Genomic DNA, 25,900 nt, shown 5'->3' on the forward strand with positions numbered 1-25,900 from the left:
TCAAGCTGGTGCAAGGTTTGGTCATGGGAGGCGACAGTTTAGGGTTATGGGGAAGAGGGGCTCGGCTGGTCATGCTAGGGCATGAACCAGCCGAGCACCTGTTGGGTTCGAACCGGCAGGACCCTGGGAAGGTCCTGCCGGCGGCGGTCCGGCCAGTAGTGGCCGGACCGAGGCGGCAGCAGCCCCTGAAAGGCTGCTGCCCGAACTGCACGCGCAGCATGGGAAAGGAGAGGAGAGGGGATCGGGTAGGTGGGTTCTGGGTGGTTCCGGGTCGGGTCAGGGTAGTGGGTCGGGTCAGTAGGGTCTAGGGTCGGGTCAGGTAGGTCCGGGTCCGGGCTAGGTGGGCCGGGCTCGAGTATTTTAATTTTAAAATGTTTAATGGTTTAATTGGATTTTTGGGCCATTTAATTAGAAATAAAATTATTTGGGCTTCCAAATAATTTTATTTGGGCTTTTTAAATTATTTTTAAGTTAACCCAATAATTTTATGGGCCCGTGGGCCCATCGGAATTTTTGGACTAGTCAGTGATTTTATTGGGTCAGTCTAGGAATTTTTATGAATTAAATTAGTTATTGGGCCTAAATATTTTTATTTAAGCCCAATAACATTTAAGTATTTTATTTTAGTAAAAATTATAATTTTTAAAATTAGTTATTTAATTATGGGCTTTAAGTTAGTTAACAGGCTTTAAGTCAGTTAAGGGGTTTAGTAGAAAGACCAGCAGTCTGGACCAACCCATGAAAATAAACTAAGTCCGGAATATATATTTAATTATTTTTATGCATGAAGTCTATTTTAAGTAAAAGTATATTTATTATTAAAATTAATTAAATATATATTACGGACATATTTTAAGTGCATGCATACATGAAATATTTTATGATGTGTTTATGATTAAGAATTGAGCATGAAAAATATTTTTATGGAAATTGAAGTGATGTGACAGCATAGAAGTGGGTTCTACCACTGACACAGAGGTAGTTCTACTACCGGCATAGAAGTGGGTTTTACCACTGGCACAGAGGTAGTTTACTACCAGCATAGAGGTGGATTTATCCACCGCCACGTACGATGGTTCTTTAGACTGATCAGTCGGCACAGTTATTAGTCACATTCATGGATATGACCATACACAGTTTTTATGTTTATGACATGCTCAATTATGTTATGTATGATGAAGAAAGTTATGTTATGTATAAGATTTATAATTAAGCATTTATGTTATGAAAAATGTTTCCACGCATGCTCATGTACATGTATATGTATTAGTATTTACGTGATGCATTATTTTTAACCTTGTTATAAAGGATTAGACATGTTGAGCCTCTAGGCTCACTACGCTTATATGGTGCAGGTGAGTATGAGGTAGCTCCTACCGGTGGCGAGGACGTATGAGCGAGCATGGCAGTGGCCCCGTGACCGTCTCGCTAGGAATTTATTTATGCATGAGTTATATTTAGGATATTTTTATGTTTTTATTGGTTATAATTAATTATTGAATTTTCATGATTTTAGTAGACATTATTCTATTTATTGCATGGCTCAAGATTTTATCAAATAAATGTTTATTATTTTTATTAAACGAGTTTTTATTTGTAATATATTTTTAAAGTTTATACATATATGTATGGGCGTATATGTATATAGTATAGTAATAAAAAATAAAAAAAAAAAAAAAAAAGTTTTTCCTCATTTTATTAGTATTAGGCGTTTCAATTGGTATCAGAGCACGGTCCTCGGAGGGTGTCCATCTGCCACGTGAAGCTCAGAAATCCTGCTACTGGTCTGTAAGTTTTAAATGTTTTTAATAAGATTTAAAAGGAGCATATGTATTAATTTTAAGTATTTCATGTTCAGTAAGATTTTTGAAACCCTTAGTTATGCATTGCGATTTAAAGAAATATGTGGTGGTACAGAATGCCTCCCAGACAGATGAATAGACGCGGAAGACCTCCACCTCCACCGCCACCTCCGCAGAACCCTATGACAGCACTGGAGCAGGCCAGTGCTACGATGATGGCAGGGATTACTGCTCTGTTGGAGCAGCAGGCTGCACGTCCCAGACTATCCCATGAGGAGGACGTGGCTGAGAGGTTCCAGAAGAAGGGACCTAAAGAGTTTACTGGGACCACCGATCCTTTGGTGGCTGAGGGATGGATTCGCTCTCTTGAGTCCATCTTTGATTACACGGGGATCACAGACACCGACAGGGTGAACTGTGCGACGTACATGATGAGAGGAGATGCAGCCCTTTGGTGGGAGGGTGCAGTTAGGGGAGTCCACTTGCCCACGCTGACGTGGACGGAGTTCAGGCGTATCTTCTACGCCAAGTACTTCACTGAGGATGTGCGCAGTCGCATGATCCGTGAGTTCATGAGTCTCCGTCAGGGGGACAGGTCTGTTGTGGAGTATGTGAGCCAGTTTGAGAGGGGCTGTCGCTTTGTGCCCATGATTGCTGACAGTCCGCAGGAGAAGCTGCGACAGTTTGTGGAGGGCCTGAAGGCTGAGATCAGGCATGATGTGCGCATGGCAGACGTCTTTACATACGAGTCTGCAGTGAGTAGAGCCTTGCGTTCCGAGGAGGGTCGGAGAGAGATCCAGAAGGAACAGCAGCGTAAGAGACAGCTCCAGCTGGAATCTTATCAACCATCTTCGCAGCCACCCACGAAGAAACAGTACACAGGGCCATCTAAGGACCTTAACCAGCAGAATCAGCAGGGTCAGCAGCAGCAGCAACAGAGGGGCGGGGCCCCTAAGGCAGGAGGAGTACCACTTTGCCCGAAGTGTCAGAAACCACATTCGGGTCTGTGCCTAAGTGGGTCGAATGTGTGTTTCCATTGCAAGGAGCCGGGGCACATGTCCGTAAATTGTCCAAGGAAGAAGAACACCACAGGGAGGGTGTTTGTCATGCAAGCAGCTGGGGCAGACCCAAACACCACTTTGATGTCCGGTATGCCCTAACCTATTCTTTTAAGGGAACTTTGGTGAAGTTAAAAATATTTTGTTTATCAGAGTGCGCAGCAGAAGCATTACTTTTGGGATACCGAAACCTGGGAACTAGATATGTGATAATGAGTTTAGCGAATTGGATTTTGAAGAACTCCGTTATTAGAATTTGATCCGTCGGATTTCGAGGACGAAATTCAATTTAAGGGGGGGAGAATTGTAACACCCGGAAGTTTTAATACGTAAATTCGCATGCATAATTAGGAGAAATTAATTTTAAAAATAAGGGTTAAATGAATTTATGTGTTATTATGTGATTTATATGCATGATTTAAGTTATTTTAGCATTTAACCCAAAATTAGTGATTTTTGTGATTTATGGAAATTAATTGGTTTTGATCGCGTAGACGGGACCGTGGACGGACGAGATACCAAAATATTTAGCCAAAAATATTTTATGAGTTTTATGAGCCTTAAAATATTATTTTAAGATATTTTGTCAAGAAAATTTTAGTATTTAGTTATATATTTATTTAATAATTGATTTTTAGTCAAAATAAGTCATTTTATTGACTTTTATTAATATTTAAAAATTCCCAAAGTTATTATTTCGGGATTTTGGTTTAATATCAGATTTATTATTAATTTTATTAGTTTAAAAATTTATATTTTATGTCATATTATCTACCTAACTATATTATATTAATTAATATTCTATTTTTATTCTATTTAATCTATTTAAAACCTAAACCTACCCTACCACTATATGATTGAGCCGATAACTTTTTCTTCCACCCTCTCCTTCACGCCTCCATCATCTTCCTTGGCAGAAAACTCCATAGCCGATCCAACCAAGCTCCACCTTTGAAGGTTTTCGGTCCGTTCGTCGTCCCGGAGTCCCGTAAACGCATCAATCGTTATCCAATAATTATCAAAGGCATGTATATTTCCTTATTTTGGCCACCATATGAGCTATTAACCAGACATGATGTTTTCTTCTCAGATTCCATATGAATGTTTCGAATTTATGCTAGTTTATTTATGGTTGATGCATGATCGTTGATTGTTTCATGTCATGGTTCACGTTTCTGTTGCATGGTTCGGTCCAGAGGTTGTGGCTCGGTCAAGGGGTGTCCTAGGGTGCCTAGGGTCGAGCTGGGTCCAGGGGTTCGGGCTGGTTCACGGCTGGGTTCAAGCTGGTGCAAGGTTTGGTCATGGGAGGCGACAGTTTAGGGTTATGGGGAAGAGGGGCTCGGCTGGTCATGCTAGGGCATGAACCAGCCGAGCACCTGTTGGGTTCGAACCGGCAGGACCCTGGGAAGGTCCTGCCGGCGGCGGTCCGGCCAGTAGTGGCCGGACCGAGGCGGCAGCAGCCCCTGAAAGGCTGCTGCCCGAACTGCACGCGCAGCATGGGAAAGGAGAGGAGAGGGGATCGGGTAGGTGGGTTCTGGGTGGTTCCGGGTCGGGTCAGGGTAGTGGGTCGGGTCAGTAGGGTCTAGGGTCGGGTCAGGTAGGTCCGGGTCCGGGCTAGGTGGGCCGGGCTCGAGTATTTTAATTTTAAAATGTTTAATGGTTTAATTGGATTTTTGGGCCATTTAATTAGAAATAAAATTATTTGGGCTTCCAAATAATTTTATTTGGGCTTTTTAAATTATTTTTAAGTTAACCCAATAATTTTATGGGCCCGTGGGCCCATCGGAATTTTTGGACTAGTCAGTGATTTTATTGGGTCAGTCTAGGAATTTTTATGAATTAAATTAGTTATTGGGCCTAAATATTTTTATTTAAGCCCAATAACATTTAAGTATTTTATTTTAGTAAAAATTATAATTTTTAAAATTAGTTATTTAATTATGGGCTTTAAGTTAGTTAACAGGCTTTAAGTCAGTTAAGGGGTTTAGTAGAAAGACCAGCAGTCTGGACCAACCCATGAAAATAAACTAAGTCCGGAATATATATTTAATTATTTTTATGCATGAAGTCTATTTTAAGTAAAAGTATATTTATTATTAAAATTAATTAAATATATATTACGGACATATTTTAAGTGCATGCATACATGAAATATTTTATGATGTGTTTATGATTAAGAATTGAGCATGAAAAATATTTTTATGGAAATTGAAGTGATGTGACAGCATAGAAGTGGGTTCTACCACTGACACAGAGGTAGTTCTACTACCGGCATAGAAGTGGGTTTTACCACTGGCACAGAGGTAGTTTACTACCAGCATAGAGGTGGATTTATCCACCGCCACGTACGATGGTTCTTTAGACTGATCAGTCGGCACAGTTATTAGTCACATTCATGGATATGACCATACACAGTTTTTATGTTTATGACATGCTCAATTATGTTATGTATGATGAAGAAAGTTATGTTATGTATAAGATTTATAATTAAGCATTTATGTTATGAAAAATGTTTCCACGCATGCTCATGTACATGTATATGTATTAGTATTTACGTGATGCATTATTTTTAACCTTGTTATAAAGGATTAGACATGTTGAGCCTCTAGGCTCACTACGCTTATATGGTGCAGGTGAGTATGAGGTAGCTCCTACCGGTGGCGAGGACGTATGAGCGAGCATGGCAGTGGCCCCGTGACCGTCTCGCTAGGAATTTATTTATGCATGAGTTATATTTAGGATATTTTTATGTTTTTATTGGTTATAATTAATTATTGAATTTTCATGATTTTAGTAGACATTATTCTATTTATTGCATGGCTCAAGATTTTATCAAATAAATGTTTATTATTTTTATTAAACGAGTTTTTATTTGTAATATATTTTTAAAGTTTATACATATATGTATGGGCGTATATGTATATAGTATAGTAATAAAAAATAAAAAAAAAAAAAAAAAAGTTTTTCCGCATTTTATTAGTATTAGGCGTTTCACAATACATGTATCGTAAATCGTAAACGAGAAAGGAACAAAAAAAAAACAAGAATAATTTTCACTTGTCATTGCGACGTCCTATTCGAGGAATAGAATAATGGTGGATCCTTTATATAAAGGTACAATACGACCTAGTATAGTGAGAACTTTACTCTGGGTGTTGTCAGAATATTGGCCCATTATTTTTTAATACTCTCAATCATCTTTAGTAGATTAAAATTGATCGAGAGTGAAGGTTTATGATGGTGATAAATACTAATTAAAGGTAATTAAGATATAAGTTGGGTATATTAAAGCAATATTAAAATTATTAAGCCCATGTGTTTGAGCCCATAAAGAATCCATATATTTAGGAGGCTCATAGCACATGTGTAAGGAATCTATAAATAGAGGACTCTTACCCATATTTCAAGGTATTCTCTCATTTTCTCTCAATCTATGCTCTAAAAGCTCTCTAATTTTTGTGAATACATAATTTTAGTAGATCATTGACTTGAGTATCGGAGGGTTTTCGCTGGACATTCCCCCACGCCTCTAACCTCATTTTGTGACACATGTGACGAACCTAGCATTGCTGGATTGGATACGTAAGGAGCACTTGTTTTCCTAAAATTGTGGTATACTTTAACTGACTGGAGCGCGCAGAAGACCTTATTCGGGGTAACAAGGTTTTGTGCAGCATCAGAGATAAATCCCCCAAGTAGACAGTAAAATTTCAATTTCTTGTATTGTATATGAGTCAAGAACGATGAAAAAAATGTCAAGAAACAGTAAAAAAATATCCAAGATACATTTTTAAAATTGAAAAAAAAAATGAATGAATATCACTACTCTCATCTAACATCTCTTCGATCTTGATACTCTCAAGAAACAGCAAACAATTTTAAAAAATCGAAAAGATATGCGTGATTCTTCACTCTACTCTGATCTAACCTCTCCTGGATCATCCACTTCTCCTCCATCGTCATCCTCTCTTCCAACATCCTTCTGTCTTCTATCTCTTGGCTCCTGAACAAACAGATGAATTTCTTGACCAGGACCCAAACTTTCACCGCGACGTCGATGGCAGCCAAGGCATTCGACAAGACTTCTGAAAGTTCACTCGTGAATGCGAGTAGCATTCGCGTTCTTATCACGTACTCCAGATTCATTTTAGCATTCGCGCTCTTCTCACGTACTCCATATTCATTTTCGTCTCTTGAGAAAAAAAAAATTTAGAGCGAACTTGAGAAGAATTAAGGCTTTTTGGTTTCTTTTTTAACAGTAGATACTTGATTGGTACGTTAGAATGGAATAAGGAAAGAATGAAATCAACTTTGGAATGAAATGACAATAAGAATGAAATGATACTTTTATTCCATTACAATGATTGATATCGAAAAAAATGAAAAGAATGTAATTAAATTATTTTAATAATAAAAAATTTTTAACCGGAAAAAAAAATAATTACTACTCATATGTGTTTTTATTATAATTATTAAATAATAAATTAATAATATTATAAAATTATTTTATTTAATTTAATTTAACTTATATATTAATTGGAATAATTTTTAAAATATTTTTTAATATAATAATATTTTTATGATAATAAAAATAAATAATTATTATAATACTAAAAATTCAATATATAATAATAATTATTTTTATTAATATTAGTTATAAAAATAGTATAATATATTTTTATTATAATAATAATAATAATAATAATAAATAATAATAAATTAGTATTTTATAAATAATAATATTGATAGATAAAGTAAATAATAAATCATAATACTAATAATTATTTATACGTGATAATAATTACTTATATTTAATATTAAAAGAAATATATAATAATTTGTTGTTTTATATATAATATTAACTATTATTGTTGTTGTTGTTGTTATTATTATTTTTATTATATAAGGTTAGATTGTTATAAATGAACTAAATATAGAAGAAATTTTTTTATAAAAATAAAAAGAAAGAGTGGGAATGACCATTTCCATGCAAAATGGATGGAATGATCATTCTCATGAACATGTGAATAGTTATTCCCATGGAAATGGTCATTCACATTCCAACGATCATACCAAACATAGGTATGAAGAATGAGATGAGAATGCTTTCATACTAATCATGCCTTAGAGGAATAATATATATGAGGTGAATTGAAGAAGGAATCGGGGCTTTTTTAAAAACTTAATATAAAATTAAAAAATAAAAATAAAACATTTTATAGTTAATAAAATCCATTTTATTCAAGTTTAATTTATTAGACGGAAGCATGTTACTAATTACATAATTAAATCAAAATTGAAGACTACTAGAGAGTTAAAACAATGAAATTTTGGGTTAGGGAGTTAAAATAAAGATTGGATAGTTGATAGTGATTTTAAAATCATTTACCCTTGAAAAGTTTTGGAGTATTTTTTTATTTTGGTATATAGTATATAGGTGAATAAAATATATTTTTATAGTTTTTTATTTATCTTGATTGAATAATTTTGTGTATTATAATACAATTTAATCTATTTTTTACCTTTGGTTTTTTTTAATTTTCTCCTTCTTATTTTTTTCCCCTTAGCCATCGTGCTTTTGTGTGATTTGAGTAAAAATATTGTATTTTTAAAAACGTCAATTTAAAAGAAGGCCGAAGGGTTTATGGTATGTATCCATTACGAACAATGCTCATATGCTAACATTGAACAATCCAACCAATGTGAATGTATTAGTTGAGTGCCTTTTTAAGATAAAATTTTATTTATTTAGTACAAATATTTCAAAAGTAGTGGTGTTGGTTTTTCCTTAAACAAGAGCGACGGAGTTTGTTTGCTTCATTTAATGTCTGCATTAAGAAGTCCGAATATTGGCTCACTGCTGCACAACAGAGTTTATGGGGACACAAGCACTTTTAAAGAACGTTGAACATTCAATAATGTGATGTTGCGTAAAATTACAGAAACAAAACAATGAAAGGGGGGTGAAAAAAGTGCAATCCCGACCGAGTTTATGTACAATATGTACCATGCAAGAGTTGATCTATAAATTTTAAGTACAAGAAAGCACCTCAAACTTCTTAAGGCGACGAGATAGTTGAGGTACACCGTTGAACTTTTGATCATACACACATGCAAATAGAAAGATTAAATAACACAAGACTGAACCTTGATCTACCACTGATTTGGAAAAGCCTCCCGATAGTTGGCGTCCTCTGATTCTGTCAACTGTCTTATCGTGCTTTCTCTTGCTCGAGTGTTTAATAGCCTCTGACCTAATCTAACTTTAGCAGTATCTTTCTTTTTCAGCATTGATGCAAGTGTTTGCTTCTTGATTCTAGCTGAAGATTTAGAACCACTCCCGATTTCCATGTCTTCTCCAATATGAGAGGATCTAGAAGTTGAAGCAATTGCTGCATCTCGAAGAACGGCTTCATTGTGTGCTCGAACTTCTGCAAGCTTTGCTCTCTTCAAAGCCTGCTTGTCTGAATGCCTCTTCTTTGATTCTTCTCTATCTCTTTCCCTAACATTCTGCACAGCCTGCTTTAGTAGCTGCTTCACTTTATCACTGTCCACATACGGAGTCATTTCTACCGACTGATTCTGGGGATCTGTCTCTTCTACTATGGAGCTCCCACTGATCGGATTTCCTTCATCATCCCTAGGGATGACGAGTCCATGAAATGGACAAACTCTCAAGTCTCTTCTTTGACAAAGTTGGCCATTTCGTAATGGTGCCTTACATGGTTGGATTTCAACAGGCTCTTCTTTATAAACAGATGCTCGTACGTTAAGTTCAGCTATTTTCTCTGCTGGTATAACTGCATCATAGTCTACCCTACCCCAGTGACCTTCAAGATCCAATCCCCTATGATTAGCTAAAACATCCCGGTTCGAGCCCCAGTTATCAAGGAAAGAACCCCAGGTAATAACTGGGGCTTCATCCAAGAGTTTACCTCGGGCAGGGTTTGATTTGCTTCGACTGCTGTCACAACCATCTATGATACTTTTGTTAGACACTTTATTACGGCATTCTATGCCTTTTGCATCATTGGTGGTCGATGCAACAGGGAAATCATTGCCTTTGGAACGATCAAAAACAGAGTACCCTTTCTCAAGTGTTTGCAAAGTACCATCTTCCCAGATATCTTCTTCTTCGGTATTTGCTATATTAGGAAGTGCACAACCTGATTCTTCACATTTATCCTTAGTCAATTGAATGAGATTTCTAATATCTATGAACTCCTTCAAAGTAGAATCCCTGAACCTGTTATCTGCCACGTCCACCCTTATAAGAACAGAGAGCCATTCTTGTATTCCAGCTAGATGCTTAGTCACCAAAACCTTATAAAGTTCTCTCACGGCATCAAAAACAATTTTGTTTTCACTATTCTCCTGAATTTTTTCCCCCTCTATCAAAGAATCATGACGTATCTGCCGTAATTCTGAATTATGAAACTCTTGGATTTCCTCACCATCTATAATAGCAAATGGAATATCTTCATCCTCCGTTTTAAGAATATCTAAGCATTCACCAATCTCATCGACTGTTGATTGTATTTCCTCTTTAATCAAAGACATATTAGTCTTCAAAGATTCAAATTTTTTAAGCAAGATCTCTTTTGTTCTCATCTCCCTTTCTTTCCTCTCTAGCTGAATCCGAGCTGCATTGGCTTGCAGGTTAGGAAATTGAAATCGGAGGGTGTTCTTGAGATAGTCGTACCCCAACCTGAGCTGTCTGTAATGAATACCAAATGTGACATTCCACTTTTCTAAAAACTCGATGGCCTTTGACCGCAGAACAGATGCAACAGAAGTAGGTGCAGGTAGAGGTAAATTCCTTCGAAATCCAATACTCAAACTGAGTAACTGATCTAGGTTCTCGACCATAAGAGTTCTAAAAAGTTTGGACCGCATGAAAAGCTCGTCTATTATGAGAAGTGCAAGATATCTTACCTACACAACATAGAAATAACTCAACTTTCATCAAAATATCTTCATAAAGGGGCATCAACGATTTTCCAATCGTCAAACAAAATTGGGCAAAATACTTTCAAACAACAATTCCATGTATCAGTATCCCCTTGCCTAAACATGAGAAGCCTGTATATATATAACAAGTTATATCATATGTCAACATATGATAGTTTTATTTACTCTAACTCTATTCAGTATAAAATAAAAATCGTGAACAAAACTGTGAATTATGGTGAATTGAGGAAAATCTGATCATACATCCATCTATCTAAGCAATGAAAGCTAAGCTATTGCTATTAGAATTGAGCTTCTCGTGAAAGGTACCTGAGAATGGTCACGTTTCATAAGCGATATTAGGGTTTGGGCGGCGCATCGGAGCTGGGAGTCGGATGACCGGACCGAGGATTTGATGGCCCTGAGGAGTCGGGGATCAACCTCCGCCGCCGTGGAGTTGGTGGCTCTCTGAATCAACGGCACCACCACCGCCCTTTCCGTTTCTTCCTTCATGATCTCTTATCGTTATCTGGGTCTATTTCGGTATTTTGCGGTTATATAACTACTTGTAATTTCAGTAGAGGTGGGCTCAAACCTCAAAGTCAACGAATCGTTGCTTGCTCTCAAGAAGGCGGTTACATGCAGTTGGGCCAATTGAGAATATATGACTAGTACCTTCAGGCCCGGCCTGAGGCCCATGTAAAGTATTAAATAATAACCTACCTACGTCACCGAAGAATAATTATGACGTTATTATTATTGTGAAAAGATAAATTTGTTAGATATTTATTCTCAATAAGAATGGATATAATCATATAAATCATAATCACGAGAAATAAACATGTGAAAGCCAATGTGTTTGGATGTATTAATTGAGTAGGTCTCTTATGAGATTGATTTCACAGATAAAACACGAACTTTTATCTATGAGACAATCGAATTTATCTATATTTACAATAAGAAATAACAATTTTGACATAAAAATGATAATTTTTAATGGATTGACCCGAATAGAAGATATTTCTTATAAAATTTATCGTCTCATAAGAATTTTTGTGACATTAATATAGACACTCTAGATACGTGATTTGACACAATTTTCTTAAGTACTTATTTATCTATCCACATTACAAAAAAAATCTTAAAATAATTAATTTTCACTTATACATTAAAAATTATTATTATTAAAATAAAAATAACCAAATCTATAATAATAACTAATAATTAATTAAAAATGAATTCATTTTCTTAGCAAATATCAGATAATACATTTATAAAATATCTATTTCCCACACATTTTTAATATAATTTAATTTGAATTTTTTTCTCTAAGTTAATTATACTAGTAATTTTAAGGTATATAATAAAAATAATTTTAAAAAATATAGCGAATGATGTATGCATATACTTGCTAAGAATAACCACAAATTATTATTATTATTATTTTTTTATAACGTGGGAACCTGCAGCCGCCTACTTTTAAATGTGAATTGGATAAACTTCAGGGCTAACGCAATAGTCTGCAAACTACGTTAGACAAGTCTAGTGTGATAGTCTAGTCCAAAAAGGTGTTAGTAGACTCCTGATATCTGACCAATAGTTCACTTACTTTACCAATTTTAACACCTCCGAGAGCTATTATTATTATTATTATTATTGATGTGTCAAGATGACACCAATATTCTTCACCATTTTACCTCTGTTCATTGAGAGTTCTCTTGCACAGTTTTTTTTTTTAAGGCAAAATAACATTTTGACAACTTTCATAATTCTAATTTAATCTCACGTCTCTCTCACATGTCTCCCAAACGAACGTTCTTTTCTCTCAAACCAAAAAAAAAACAAATTTTATTAAAAAAATACTGTAAAAGCACGCAAGCGTGCTTCGGATCACTAGTTATTATATAAAAGATAAACAGACTATAATAACTATCTTGAAGACACCAAAATTACTTATTTCATAATTATCTTTTTCCTATTAACTACCCATTAAATCTCTTCCACTCTTTCAAAATTTACTTTTAAAAATATATAAATATAAAAAATTTCTCTTTAACATCGCGAGTTATTATTATTGATTGATGGAGAATAACCTCCACATATAAATAAACATGTTCCACACGTTTTCAATAGACCACACATTTGGTTGGTCGTATTCAACTAACCGTAGCTACACCATAACTCGCCCTCTTTTATTTAGACGTCCTCGTAATAGGACCACACGCGTTACGCATGGCGTATGTATAAAATTTTAGTTTTCGGTTAAAAATTGTATATTATTTTTAAAAATTTATGCATTGCTTTAGATAATATTCATTTTGAAAATATGATCGATAATTTCAAGATGTTGAAGATACAAATATTATGAATTATGAAAAAAATTGAGAAGTTAATCCGTGGGTTTGTGATATTGACATATGTTTGGATATTCAGAATTGGGTTTTTGGACTTATTTGGGTATATGTATCAAGTGTTTTACTTTTTTTAAAAAAAGTAAAAAATGTATGTAATTGTCATTTTGAAAGAAGGCAATTCTGAAGTCTGAACACTATAATTGCCAAAACAGTATTCCTAGGAGGCAAATCTATTATAATATAGCAAAGATCATAAATAATTTATATAATTTTATATTATATATGTTCAACTACAAGAATATATGATTTAGACCATCAAAATTTTCTGTTTTAGTTTAACCCACTCGACCACTCTTAACACGTAGTAATTAAAAGTAATAATAAATAAATAAAATGCTCTGGGAATTGGGCCATGTGCTCCCTCTCTCAAAAATATTATTAGGCATTGCCTGACCGGATGAGATGATATAAAAGACGAGATGATGAAATTGAAAATACCGATAGCAAAACTATTTTTTAACTCCTTCAAATTTGAATCAAACACGAAATGACATAAAGACATTGAATTTCATTTTTATTTTTCACACCAAACGGTGGCATATCGTGCCACAATATCATGTTGTCCGCAAAATCTCAGTGGTCCAATATGATAATTGATAAACATAATCCCGATGTCTCCCTCGTACTGGCCTACCAATATTATTTCTCAAGGGAATTGTCATTTATCTTTTTCTCAATCAAAATCAACGGCGGACCTAATGAGTGCCAAAGGAACCGTATCTTATCCTCAGGTTCAAGAAAAGACAGAAAACACATGAATTTTATGTTATAACTTTCTAAAATTGATCCAAATTAAAATTATGCATTTTTCATCGTCCGAATCCGAGATCATCAAGTTCCCACCATTCTAACTGTGTCACTGTCTACATTGTCGATTTAAGACAAGGTCGACAATAGAACCAGCCAAAAGTAGACTGAAATTTAATATGTACAAGGTTACATTCTTGTGGATATACATAATAATGTGTGTTATAGACAAACAGGAAATAGTTATCCCACTTGGACTAAATGGAGTTTGCCTCAACTTTCTACCATTACCAGGTGTATATCAAAATCTCTGCACGAGGATTTCCAGATTGGTTCATGAAACATTACGCAAGTAAATGTGTCAAAGAAAAACGACACTTGTATTTATTTACCGAATAGATGACGACTGCTGTGAGGAGCTGGACTCAGGGAGCGAATGCTTTGATCAACTTCTCCTTAGTCAGCTGTTCCGATCCTTGCGATTTGACAACAAATGTGTGAAGAACTTGTTCACTTCCTATCGAAATATTTGCCTCAAGGATGCATGCATTTGCGTCCTTTATAGCTTGAATGAGCCTTGATGCAGGGTGAGCGTTCAATGGGAAGCTCGCTCTCACGATGAGAGAATCACAGTCAGCTTCAATGTCAATGTTCGAAGTCTGTTCTTGGTTATTTGAATTTGATATACACCCATTCACTTCTTTGTCATACTCTATTTCTTTCAACTTCGTCTGAAGTTCAGTTATGTAAGCTACAGCCTCTTTTAGAAGGGATGCCTTGTCTGCTTTAGAAACATCGGGCACTACTGCTCGTAGAGCATCGAAATGCTGGTTTAGCTTTTCTCGTCGCTGTCTTTCCGCCTCTACATGGTTGAGTGGCTCCTCTCTTCCATTTGCAGGTTTTCTACCACGCTTCCGAGGCCTCTTCTCATCCATTATCCCGGTACTATTCGCTTGCTTGCGTAAAATCTCAACATTTGACTGCTCAGACTCAACAACAGGCTGCTTCGAAATTATAGGCCTCGATGTGGCTCCAGTAAAATCAATCTCCATTTGGGCTGGTTTTTCATTCCCAAAATTCCCAGTCCTGAGATCCTCCCTCGTCCCCTGAAATCCATTTCCACTGTTCATAAGCGGCAACCTGTTCCAATTCATGCTAGCATCCCCTGTCTTCTCTTCCACATTCTTTACAACAAATTTTTTGTTGGATTGTGCAGTACATAAATTCAAGTTCTGCCCAAAAATCTTGGAGACTACTCCAGGTCGATTACTTTTCAACGGATTCAAAGTAAGACCACACTCAACTCTTTTGTCAGCAACTTGTTTCGCCTTGAGCAGCGACGAAAAAGAAGAAAACGAAGATGTTATCCCCTTTAAGAGTTCCAAATTCTCAGGGATACATTTCACTGATCCTAGTTCAACCACTCCAATGTCAGTAGGAATCAATATTATAGTCCTTAAACCAGCACATCTCGCAAGGCACGACCTTACACAATATTCCAATGGCGATTTCACAACATCCAACAACCAGATATGTCTACCAGATACATAACACCTCCCCGGACCCCCTTCCCCTCCACGGAAGGAAAAGTACATAGACGCAAGAAAGAACATCTCAATATCAGTAATCTTATCCAATCCAAAGGCATAGCTGTCCTCATCACTTCCCCCAAACAGCTTATGCAGATGTTGGAGAACCTTTTTCCTCATTCTTTGCTGAGAATCATCCTCAAGCCTCATGTTTAGAATTCCAGGAATTTCGGTCTCCTCGCCTTCAAGAGGCTCTCGGCAACAGCCATCCCCCCATCCTAACACCAAATCACCAGACTTGGACCTCGAAAGCTGCCAAAAAATCGCGTAATTCCAACGGAAATTGGCAGAGTTTGGGTGCTCCACAAGATCTGAGAGCTTGTCTTGCAAATTCTCATCTCTCCCAAAAGTCATCAATGAGCATTCAGAAGAAACCGAGTTTGACATCAAGTGATCAAAGGCCTTAATTCCCAGAACCGCCGCAGCCATAGCTTTACTCTCATCAGTCCACTCAACACGTCCCATGCTGAGGTGTTGAGCTGTAATTAATAATTATCCCGAGTAACACTGCAAAATCCAGTCTCTATGGTCAATAGATTTCGAAAAAATACACTCGAAGAACATTTAGAAAACCAAACCGGCTCGATCCCATCTCAAATATACAAATTCAAATTCTTTTGCAGAAACCCATCTCAGATCTAAAGACTCCCAAATCTATAGAAGACTGCATAACAAGAAAAGCAAGAAAAGTAAAACAAAAGAATCCCACTAAAAAATGCGAGTTCGGCAAGAAGTAGCGAAATACATGGCCAGCAGAGATTGAAAAAAAACTACTTACCAGTATTCGATATCTTTCCCACGTAAAATACCATCCAATGATTCATGAAATCAACACTTTATTCATCCCCACAACCACATGATACTCAGTTTGAAGCGAAAATCTCATTTTCCTTTGTTGTTTTCCTTTTCAGTGTCATTTTCCCTCAATAGTAAACGAGGAAGACAATAATAACATAGAGTGGGTAGGGGGTGGGGATAAAACATTTTCCATTCTTGGTTCCTCACATGAATTTTTTTATATTATTATTATTAACCCAAAAATAATGGATCCTCTTTGTTAGGTTATGACAAATTCAATAAGAAATATATGACGGTATAATTGATATAAATATCGATTTTATTCTTTTATGTTTATTTAAAATGATTATATTTTTATTTGCTATTTCTTGATAAGAATATTATTTTGTCAATCTAAAATTAGACATACAATTTAATGTTATTAGTTAATATAATCATCCTTGATTTTATTTACAAATTGAATATTTAATCTTTAAAAATATCGGTTTTTATTTAATCATTTACAAAAAAAATTTATGAGTTAATTTTATGAAATTAATATCTTACTGAAATTACTTTTAACTTCAAATATAGACCGAATAATTCTTTTTTGATTAATGAGATTGTCTGATATTATATTTCATGAAATTATTTTAGAATAGTCTGTATCATCATGTATCATCAACATCATCATCACTTTCTTCATGTTTATTATCTCAACTTATTATTATTTATTTAAAACCAAGGGAAAGCACGATAAGTGTGACAATAGTTTAATTATGGTTGTAAAAAGGACAGATTAGAAAACTATTAAATAATAATAATAATAATAATAATAATAATACAAAGGCTTAAACAAAACAACATTATTCCAACAATCACCCCGTGGACTTAATTAATTTTTTAATTCGTGATAATATAAGATTGTTGCACGTGATTCTTGAGGGCCGAAATACTGGGAGTAGGGACCTCCATTATAATTAATTAATTAATATAATGCAATGCATATGTGTAGTTTTATTTTTATTTTTTTTAAAGCCAATGCATATGCGTAGTTTGTTGCACTTTCTCCATCATTTTCCTATTTATTATTGAGACCAAAAGATAAAAATGACAAGCTCTTTTTTTAAAAAAAAAAAAAGAAAAAGAAAAAATGACAAGCTCTTACCATCATTATCAAGAATAACACTCCTAGGGTTGAGATAGCGAACCAAAATACCGATTTTTTGGGATATCATACCGAAATTTTTTTTATATATAGACATTTTTTTGGTATATCGAATTTTTTTTCAGTATCTATACGGTATGAAAGGCGACTGCGCGGAGAAAGAAGCGATGGCGATGGAGAAGGAGGCGACAGTGAGGGAAGAAGAAAGTTTGTGTTTTTTTTTACGGTGAGGAAAGAAAATTGGGCTTCTGAATTGGGATCTTAATTAAGATCTGATCGAGTCATAACCGGGTACTTGTTTTTAATTTGGTTAGTCCGTTTCACGAAACATGACCCGTGAAACAGTCTCACACAAGTGCTTGTCCATTATCAATTGCTTTTATGGTCTAAGTTTGGTTAATACTAGAGTTGTTGTCACATGGGTCAATTCATGGTAAGACACACCGGCTCAACAAAAACTCACTGTTTGACGAGTCGAGGGCAAGCGGTCCACCATTTTGGGCGGGCAGGAAATCCTCAGCTCATCACAGCCCAAGGTGGGTTGCGGAACGTTAGACAAACCAACCCGCGGGTTGACTCACTACAAATAAAAATAAATAAAAATCATTATAATAATTATAAGTTCCATTTTATAAATAAATATTAATATATACATATTAATAAATTTTTTAATTATTGATTTTGCATGTGTAAATTTTATGTAAAATAATTAATACAAAACATTTTCATAATTTTCATTAAAAATACATATATCACCATAAAATAAATATAATTTTTAATTTTTTTTCTTCAGGCAAGCGGGCCAACTCAATCCTGAAGCCAGTTGGTCTCCTAATCCCGTGTAGTGACCCGCGTCGTAATCACTTACTAATCAAAATCTTAACCATGCAATTAACTTTAATCAAAGTAAATCAGCGAAAACTTAATCAATCTAACAACCTGACAGAAAGCAACCGATAAACAAATAAAAACTCAATGGAATAATAAAATATCGGATAAAATCTTAATCTAGAAATCTCTGGTGACTCATGCTACCAAGCCCTAGTCATCAACAACCACTGATCTCGCTCCTAGTCCACCTGCACACTTGTCCTGTTAAATGAGGTGTCCGAGATAAAAGCAGGGACGTGAGCGCTAACGCCCAATATATAATATCAAATATACAAGTCTATATGATACATGCAACATGAAATGTGAATGCTCTGGGTAAACTGGGATCATATCTGGAAATCATTCTCAGAACATAGGCGACTTCAGTATGCGCACGCTGCTCCAAAGATTCAGTGGGTGTCATACATACTGAACCCGATCTCGGACTATCACCGTCCTGGGTAAATCGCACACGCTGCCCCATCGGTCTAGTGGATGTCACAAGGTACCCGATCGTACAATAACAACAACCCTAGGGCTGAGCGACCCAAAAACAACTGGCTATCTCAAAAGGATAACTGAATCAACATGGTATGAAAATGCCGCATACAAATCATGAACAATATAGTATGCATCTCATGACAAATAATAATGCAATACATAAACATGTATATTCAGCTGATTATCTCAGTGTGTACTTACGTACTTTACTAAGGCAGGTCTTAGAATCTCCCATTTAGGTTCAAGCCTATCATGTAACACTACAATACAATATAACCATGCATTATTTGGCATGCCAAACAACACATATCATGCTTTAAAAGTCTTAATTAAACTATAGCATACTCCCTATTTTCAATAAGGATCCAGAGTTATATTTTCGTTTGTCGCCAGCCCGCTGATTTCGATGCCCCAGAACTTGGGCACAACTCCTCAACGACTTCCGGATGCCTATCTAAGACTCTTCCCCACGCCTATGAAGGCTGGAAACCCTCAAAAACCCGCAAAAAATGAAAGAAAAAGGTTGGATTTGGTGTGAAAAATGAACTCCCCGAAACCACTATTTATAAATGGAGATCGGAAGCTCCGAACACCATATCTGTGGAGACCTCGGGTGCAAATACGTAAAAAAATTCAATATGACATTTGGCGACTCAAAACCTTACATTTGGCGATGCAAAAACACGTCGCCAAAAGACAAGATTTTTTTTTTTGGGAGGAGGCGTAGCCGCGCCCCTGCTACGCATTTCTTGCGTGACCGCGTTGTGGCTTCGAAAATGTCCCATTTTTCTTCTTTTTCTTGCTCAAAAACCTGAATGGTGATATCTCAAAAGTCTTGATCAAATCACACAATAAAAATATGTCCGAAAATCATCCAAACGAATATAAAAAGCAACAAATTTGAAAATTCCAATTATGAAACATGTCTTCAACATTTATTTAAATCATTTGATTGCTAGACCCGAGCTCCACTTCTACTCTCATTTCAAATCTTTAACGTCCTCTAAAGCTTGACCCCGAACCACCTGTTGCAATGCACACACACACAAGACAAAGTAACAGCCAAAAAACCGATTAGTATAAAACCCCAGTATGAATGACAGAAACAAATGAGTATTTAAACATTTCAATGATATCAATATAAATCCATAAGTAATCTCAAATGGATAATAAATAGATGAAATGCATGCTCAAGAATCTGGGTTATCAATTTTATTGATTCAGTCTGAATCTCGGTCTTAGGGATTCCAAGGGAAAAGAAAACACAACGTCACCACCTACTTTCCCAATCGGGGTGGACGTTGAGTTCACAACCCCGGACTTTGGCACTACTATATAGAGTATTTTGGTCATGAAAGTTGCTCTATATTCCATGCCACTCAAATATAGACCCAAACATCCGCTGCAATCTAGGCAAGTTTGCCATCAAATATGAATAAAATCTGATTCAATATGAATGAGATGATGCAATTCAATATATCAAAATCTTTGCTCAATTTGAGCATTTCATCTCATATATCAAATCATATATCGATAATCATCGAATTATAATCAAATTCATAATTTAATGTTATTCAATCAAATCATATAATTGAAATAATATTAGCAAACAAGTGTGTGATTTTATTGGGCTCAAGAATCTCATGATCTTCTCGAGGATTCAATCTCAAGCTCTTCATTGTATATCTATACCTCAATTCCAAGTCTGTAAAGCTCAAATCTTGAAAGCTACATCAATACAAAATTCATATCAATTTCTTGTTAAATCAACCATTCAATATTTCCTTCAAAAATTCAATAACGTCTCAAAATCGGTATTTTCAAAAATTTCCAACACCAATATTCTCACAATTCCAACACAATATCATCATCGAAATCATCTCTAATTTTCGAAAATCATCATCCAAAAATTCCAGAAATTCCAAAAATTCTTCGAAAATAAAAAAACATGTTCAAACGATGTATTTTCTCAAACCGTATAAGATATACCATCTCTATTATCTCAAAAACATATTTATACCATCAAAACTAGAATCCAACAATATCTCAAAATTAGAACTTGGTATAATTCTAAAATACTTACATAGAAACGCAGCACTTGTCGCGAGGATCGCAAATATGTGTTTGAATCGAAATTCTACCAGTCGGATCGAGTCAGATCGGAAGAACAAAAGCTTGGAAGGTGTCGGCTATGACTTATTCTCTCTCGTGAAGGAGATGAAGGAGTAAATATGCATACAACACATGAATATAATGTTAATAATTGATGAAATTAATAAGTCAACCCATATTTGCAGTTTAGTCACTGGAGATTTCCAAAATTTCAATCTAGTTCCTGATTATCTCCAAACTTCAATTTCAATCCTTTAATTTCTTAAACTTGGAGTTTAAATATAAAATTTCATAAATTTTCTAATTAAATATTTTGGGGCATTACAATATCGGAAGCTCCGATCTGTGCATGCAGGACACATTTTGGACAGCTATGATCGAAAGCTCCGATCTGTGCATGCAGCTACATGTTCAAGCCATATTGACACCTGTTATAGATGAGTTCAGAAGCTCCGAACTGGAGATCGGAAGCTCCAAGCCTCCAAACGCATCGCTCCTTTCGAACTGTTTTTGGGTTCTTTCGAATTGTATTTGGACCCCCGGGATCCTCCATATCATTTTCGGACATTCTGGATATGATTTTCCACTTATTTTCACCAAATAATAACTTTTTAAATATGTTTTGACACTTTTAAAATTATATGTTATTTTTTAACATGTTTAAAATCACATAATATTGTAAAATGAAACCGGTCTACTACATCCAGCTAGCGACCCGCGTGAGTTGGCCCGGCAGACCCGTATAGACCAGTCTTTAGTTGGGTTGTAAAAAATTCAAATCAGCCCACTTAAATTGTGTGGTGGAGCGGGCCGATCCGACAGTCATAACTCAAATTGACGGCTCTAGGTAATATTCTCTTAGGGTAATAAAGTAGTGTTTAGGAGAGTTTTTAAGAAATATTTTTTTAGCTTTTAATAAACAAAATTTTGAAACTAAAGAAAATCTGAAAAGTGATTTTTAGAAACTTTTCCAAACACTATCTAAGTACCATTGTTCGTCCGGATCGGACTCAGGATTTTGAGTTAGAAAACTTTATTAAATAAATTATAAATTTTTATGTAAACAATTCATCAACAAAAAAATGTTATGTCAAAATGTACGAAAATTTAGCAAATCATCTATACTATCTATACTATATTATAATAGTTTTACCTCTTATACTAACTCTTTTTTGTGTGTCAAATCACACAAAAAATTCTTCTCATGTTATCCTTAAATTTAACTCAACTCTCTTTTATGTTAAATTATAAATGACCGAAAAATTTTCTTCATTTTTTCTTTAACATCCTTATCTCCTTTTATTTTTATCTCATCATTCAAATTTCATCATTCAATTTTCATCATTTATCAATTATTATTAATTTATATACATAAATTTTTATAACTTATCTCTACTTTATATCAAAACTTCATATTTTTTCACCGCGATAATTTTTTTATATTTTTTAAAAAATAATTAAATTGTCGAGCACGTGAAAATTACGTATCAACGGTCTCTAATCATGCTCCAATTCTTCTTTGATGCGAGCTGGCATTTCTCCCAAGGCACCACTTATAGATGCAATTCTACTTTCCGGCTTAGCACATCGGCTACTATATTGGCTTTGCCCGGCCGGTACTCAAACATAATCAAACTCTACCAATAAGTCTTGCCACCTAGCTTGCTTGAGACTAATCTTTTTTCTGACTCTGAAAGTAGCTAATGACAACGTTATAGTTTTCACGGAAAATCGAGATCCCAGCGGGAGATGACTGCCACACTGTAAATGACATTTTGATTGTTGACATTTCCTTGGAATCGAATTTGACAATTCGGAATTTCTTTTAATTTTTTTAAAGATATAGTATTGTTGGTGATCAAATGTTTTGGTGGACAGATTCAGAATCTATTAATTGAAAAATGATTAGGTTAGGGTTGATATGTAAACTTTTTTTTAGCCTTTCGTTAATTTTATTTATTTTTAAGTCCAACTCAATATCATTTTTTTTAGCCTTTCGTGTACAATAAATTTTAAGTTTACTTTTTTAAAGCCACTTTTTTCAACACAACTCAACATACAAGTGAGAATAAGAAAAAATTCTCACGGTAGGTGTCATTTGGCAAGTACGTACATTATCGATTATTTATTTGATTAATAATTAATACATTGATATTTGATGTATTACTTTTTTATGGTTTGGCGTTTTTTTTTTCATTGTTCTATTTGACCAATTTATTAAATATATTATAAATTGACTTTTATGACATTATTTCGGATTTCATATACAATAATGGATGTTTTTTTTTAAAAAAAAATGATAGCTTGAAATTATATTAATTTAGATGTTATTAGTAATGAGATTAATTTATGAAAATATTATTTTGTGACTTGAGAATATCAAGTTTAATTACTATTATCATAATATCTTAATTTTTTTTTATCGTTTCTATAGTTTGATATTTTTTGCCATTTTTATTGATTATTATTGGCACCGTAATTAACAATTAAATTTCCACATGTTTTTTAGAATTGACATATGAAATTCATTTTCAATGCCAATTAAGTTGGTTAATAATTAATTAATATCATCTTTATTATTTATGCTTATTTGATTTTATTAAGGAATATTTCAAAAAAAAAATATCAAGGAAATTTGAGTTTGATTATAGTGTCAAATGAACATATTTCTAAGATACAAAATAAAAATTAATTATTTATCTTTTTTATATTAAATCATTTTATATCTAATTATTCACTAAATATCGTGAATCATCTATACCTTCAAAAATTGATCAGTTCTCCTTGAAGTAAATTCCTAGTTCCGTCCCTATATATATATATATATATATATATATGCGCGTTTATATACAATTAATTGTTTTTTTTTTTAAAAGCAAGTATTTAATCTCTCCGCTTATTTCTGCATTAGTCTTCGACTCTCTTAAATAATAAACGAAACCGTGTAGAGGACAAAAAGGGGAAGTCGATCACCTAATTCTCGTGTTGTTTAATTTTTTGTTCATGTGAACTCAAGGGGACCAAAAACTTTTCAAGTCCCTCGACCACGACAGTGTTGTGTCGTGTTTTAAGGGTAAATTTGTCAAGGAAAGGAAAATAAAAATAAAAATTTAAAAACATGATTGAGCTATAATCCACTTGATCACGATCGAAGAAGGTGTTTTATGTTAATTTGAATTGACTCACGCGATATATTAACAATCAATATCGTGATATATAGCTCACAAGAATTTTATCGGATATTTGACCAAATTTGCAACATGGTAATTGGTTATAATAAGGTTTGATCCCAAATAAATTTTTATGTGGTTAATTAATGTTTGTTTCAAAATATATATTAACAAAGGGCACGCATATTAGAAATTTTTGGTTTCGTATCATTAATACTTAATTCTGCTCTGATTAATTAGTCGGAGAGCTAGCTAGAAGCCTAGTCGAGTTATAAGGAGCACTACTTAAAATGACGAATTAATAATAAAAAAAACCCCACAAACTCGAAGATAGTGTAACTCTCCTCCATGTACATTTAATATCACATTTAGTTTAATAAATAATTTTTTCTAATGTTTTGGAGATTAATTTGCAAAAATGATTATGTGGGATGAAAAATAGAAACATTTGAATGTCTTCAAATGTGTAGGATCTAAAAATAGAATATTTTTGGGAACATGTGAAAATATATTTTTGGAGAGAATAATAAAAACTAGCATTCAAACACAAACTCTTGCGATTGTGATATAATATAAATCCTATGTATTTACACATCTATATCTATATTTATTTTATTTTAAATATTTGATTTGAAAAACTGAATGAAATTGTAAGTGACTTATTCTCACTACTACAAAAGAGGTGGTTGAGAAAAAAAATATGGAAAAGAAGGTGAGAAAGTGAGGTAGTGATATACTAGCTTTAGTGAATAATAGCAAGGGTAATTCGATGCAACCATTAACCAAAAATGGTTACTATAATTAGGGATGTGATATCGAACCAAAATACCGACTTTTTGGGATACCATATCGAAATTTTTTTGATATATAGATATTTTTTTGGTATATCAAAATTTTTTTCGATATTTATACGGTATCGATATGGATTTTTTTCATACCAAAATTTTGAAATTTCGATATCGACGGTATCGGTATGAATTTTTTTCATACCCAATACGATATACCGAAAACCCACCCCTAACTATAACACTCTTGTGCATTATTATTATTATTATTATTATTATTATTATTATTATTTTACTTGTAATTTAATTTTATTGAGGTCAAGGTTTTGGGGCATATTCGTGAATTCAGGTCTTCTTCTTGTACGAACCAAAATGGCATAAATATTGCAATATTGGACAATTTGGCATGCATGCTGAATTTGATCTGCAGTGGAGCAACCACCATCAAGCGACACCAACTATGGCACTTCCACCGCACGGAATCCCTCCAAACAAGGTGGAGCGCTGAGCGACCCTCGCCACCCTCTTTACAGAGGCGTGCGCAAACGACGGTGGGGAAAATGGGTTTCAGAAATCCGGGAGCCCAAGAAAAATAATCGGATATTGCTAGGGTCTTTCCCTTCACCGGAGATGGCGGCCAGAGCGTACGACGTCGCGTCCCGTTGTCTCAAAGGCCACAAGGCTCAGCTCAATTTCTCTGAAGCAATCGAGCGCTTGCCGCGGCCATCCACCAGCGCCGCCACATTGGCAGCCAAAATGGTGATTGAGAAGAGTGGCGCCGCTGCTGAAGGTGGAGGCGTCGATGACTTTTGGGCGGAGATTGAGCTGCCGGAGCTGATGGATAATCATAAAAATCTGTCGGAGGTATGGAACTGGGAAAATTACTATTCTACCCATCATGGGGGATCCAGAGATTTGTGATGAATCGATCAGTATTAATCACGCAAATAAATATAT

At 34.7% G+C, this 25,900-nt stretch overlaps 3 protein-coding genes across 4 annotated transcripts; 1 reads left to right on the plus strand and 2 right to left on the minus strand.

Moving 5' to 3' along the window:
* Positions 1-8,777: 8,777 nt before the first annotated feature.
* On the minus strand, positions 8,778-11,357 carry LOC140890947 (UV-stimulated scaffold protein A homolog). The gene is made up of 2 exons (XM_073299127.1): positions 11,141-11,357; positions 8,778-10,795 (listed from the first exon to the last, which is right to left on the minus strand). The coding sequence occupies exons 1-2, from the start codon at positions 11,321-11,323 to the stop codon at positions 9,014-9,016; spliced, it is 1,965 nt and encodes a 654-aa protein (XP_073155228.1). The 5' UTR covers positions 11,324-11,357; the 3' UTR covers positions 8,778-9,013.
* A 2,674-nt stretch (positions 11,358-14,031) lies between these two features.
* Positions 14,032-16,498, minus strand: LOC140891568 (transcription factor MTB1). 2 transcript variants are annotated; one of them, XM_073300124.1, is made up of 2 exons: positions 16,339-16,498; positions 14,032-16,067 (listed from the first exon to the last, which is right to left on the minus strand). In XM_073300124.1, exon 2 carries the CDS (start codon positions 16,023-16,025, stop codon positions 14,397-14,399), a length of 1,629 nt encoding a protein of 542 aa, XP_073156225.1. In that variant the 5' UTR covers positions 16,026-16,067; positions 16,339-16,498; the 3' UTR covers positions 14,032-14,396. The 2 variants fall into 2 exon arrangements, with proteins under 2 accessions (XP_073156225.1, XP_073156227.1); XM_073300126.1 differs by having other exon boundaries at positions 14,032-16,224.
* A 1,144-nt stretch (positions 16,499-17,642) lies between these two features.
* On the plus strand, positions 17,643-25,864 carry LOC140888660 (ethylene-responsive transcription factor ERF023-like). Its single transcript, XM_073296358.1, has 2 exons — positions 17,643-17,712; positions 25,374-25,864. The coding sequence occupies exons 1-2, from the start codon at positions 17,643-17,645 to the stop codon at positions 25,862-25,864; spliced, it is 561 nt and encodes a 186-aa protein (XP_073152459.1).
* Positions 25,865-25,900: the final 36 nt, after the last annotated feature.

The sequence above is a fragment of the Henckelia pumila genome, chromosome 3, assembly GCF_033568475.1.
Source record: "Henckelia pumila isolate YLH828 chromosome 3, ASM3356847v2, whole genome shotgun sequence".
NCBI lineage: Eukaryota > Viridiplantae > Streptophyta > Magnoliopsida > Lamiales > Gesneriaceae > Henckelia > Henckelia pumila.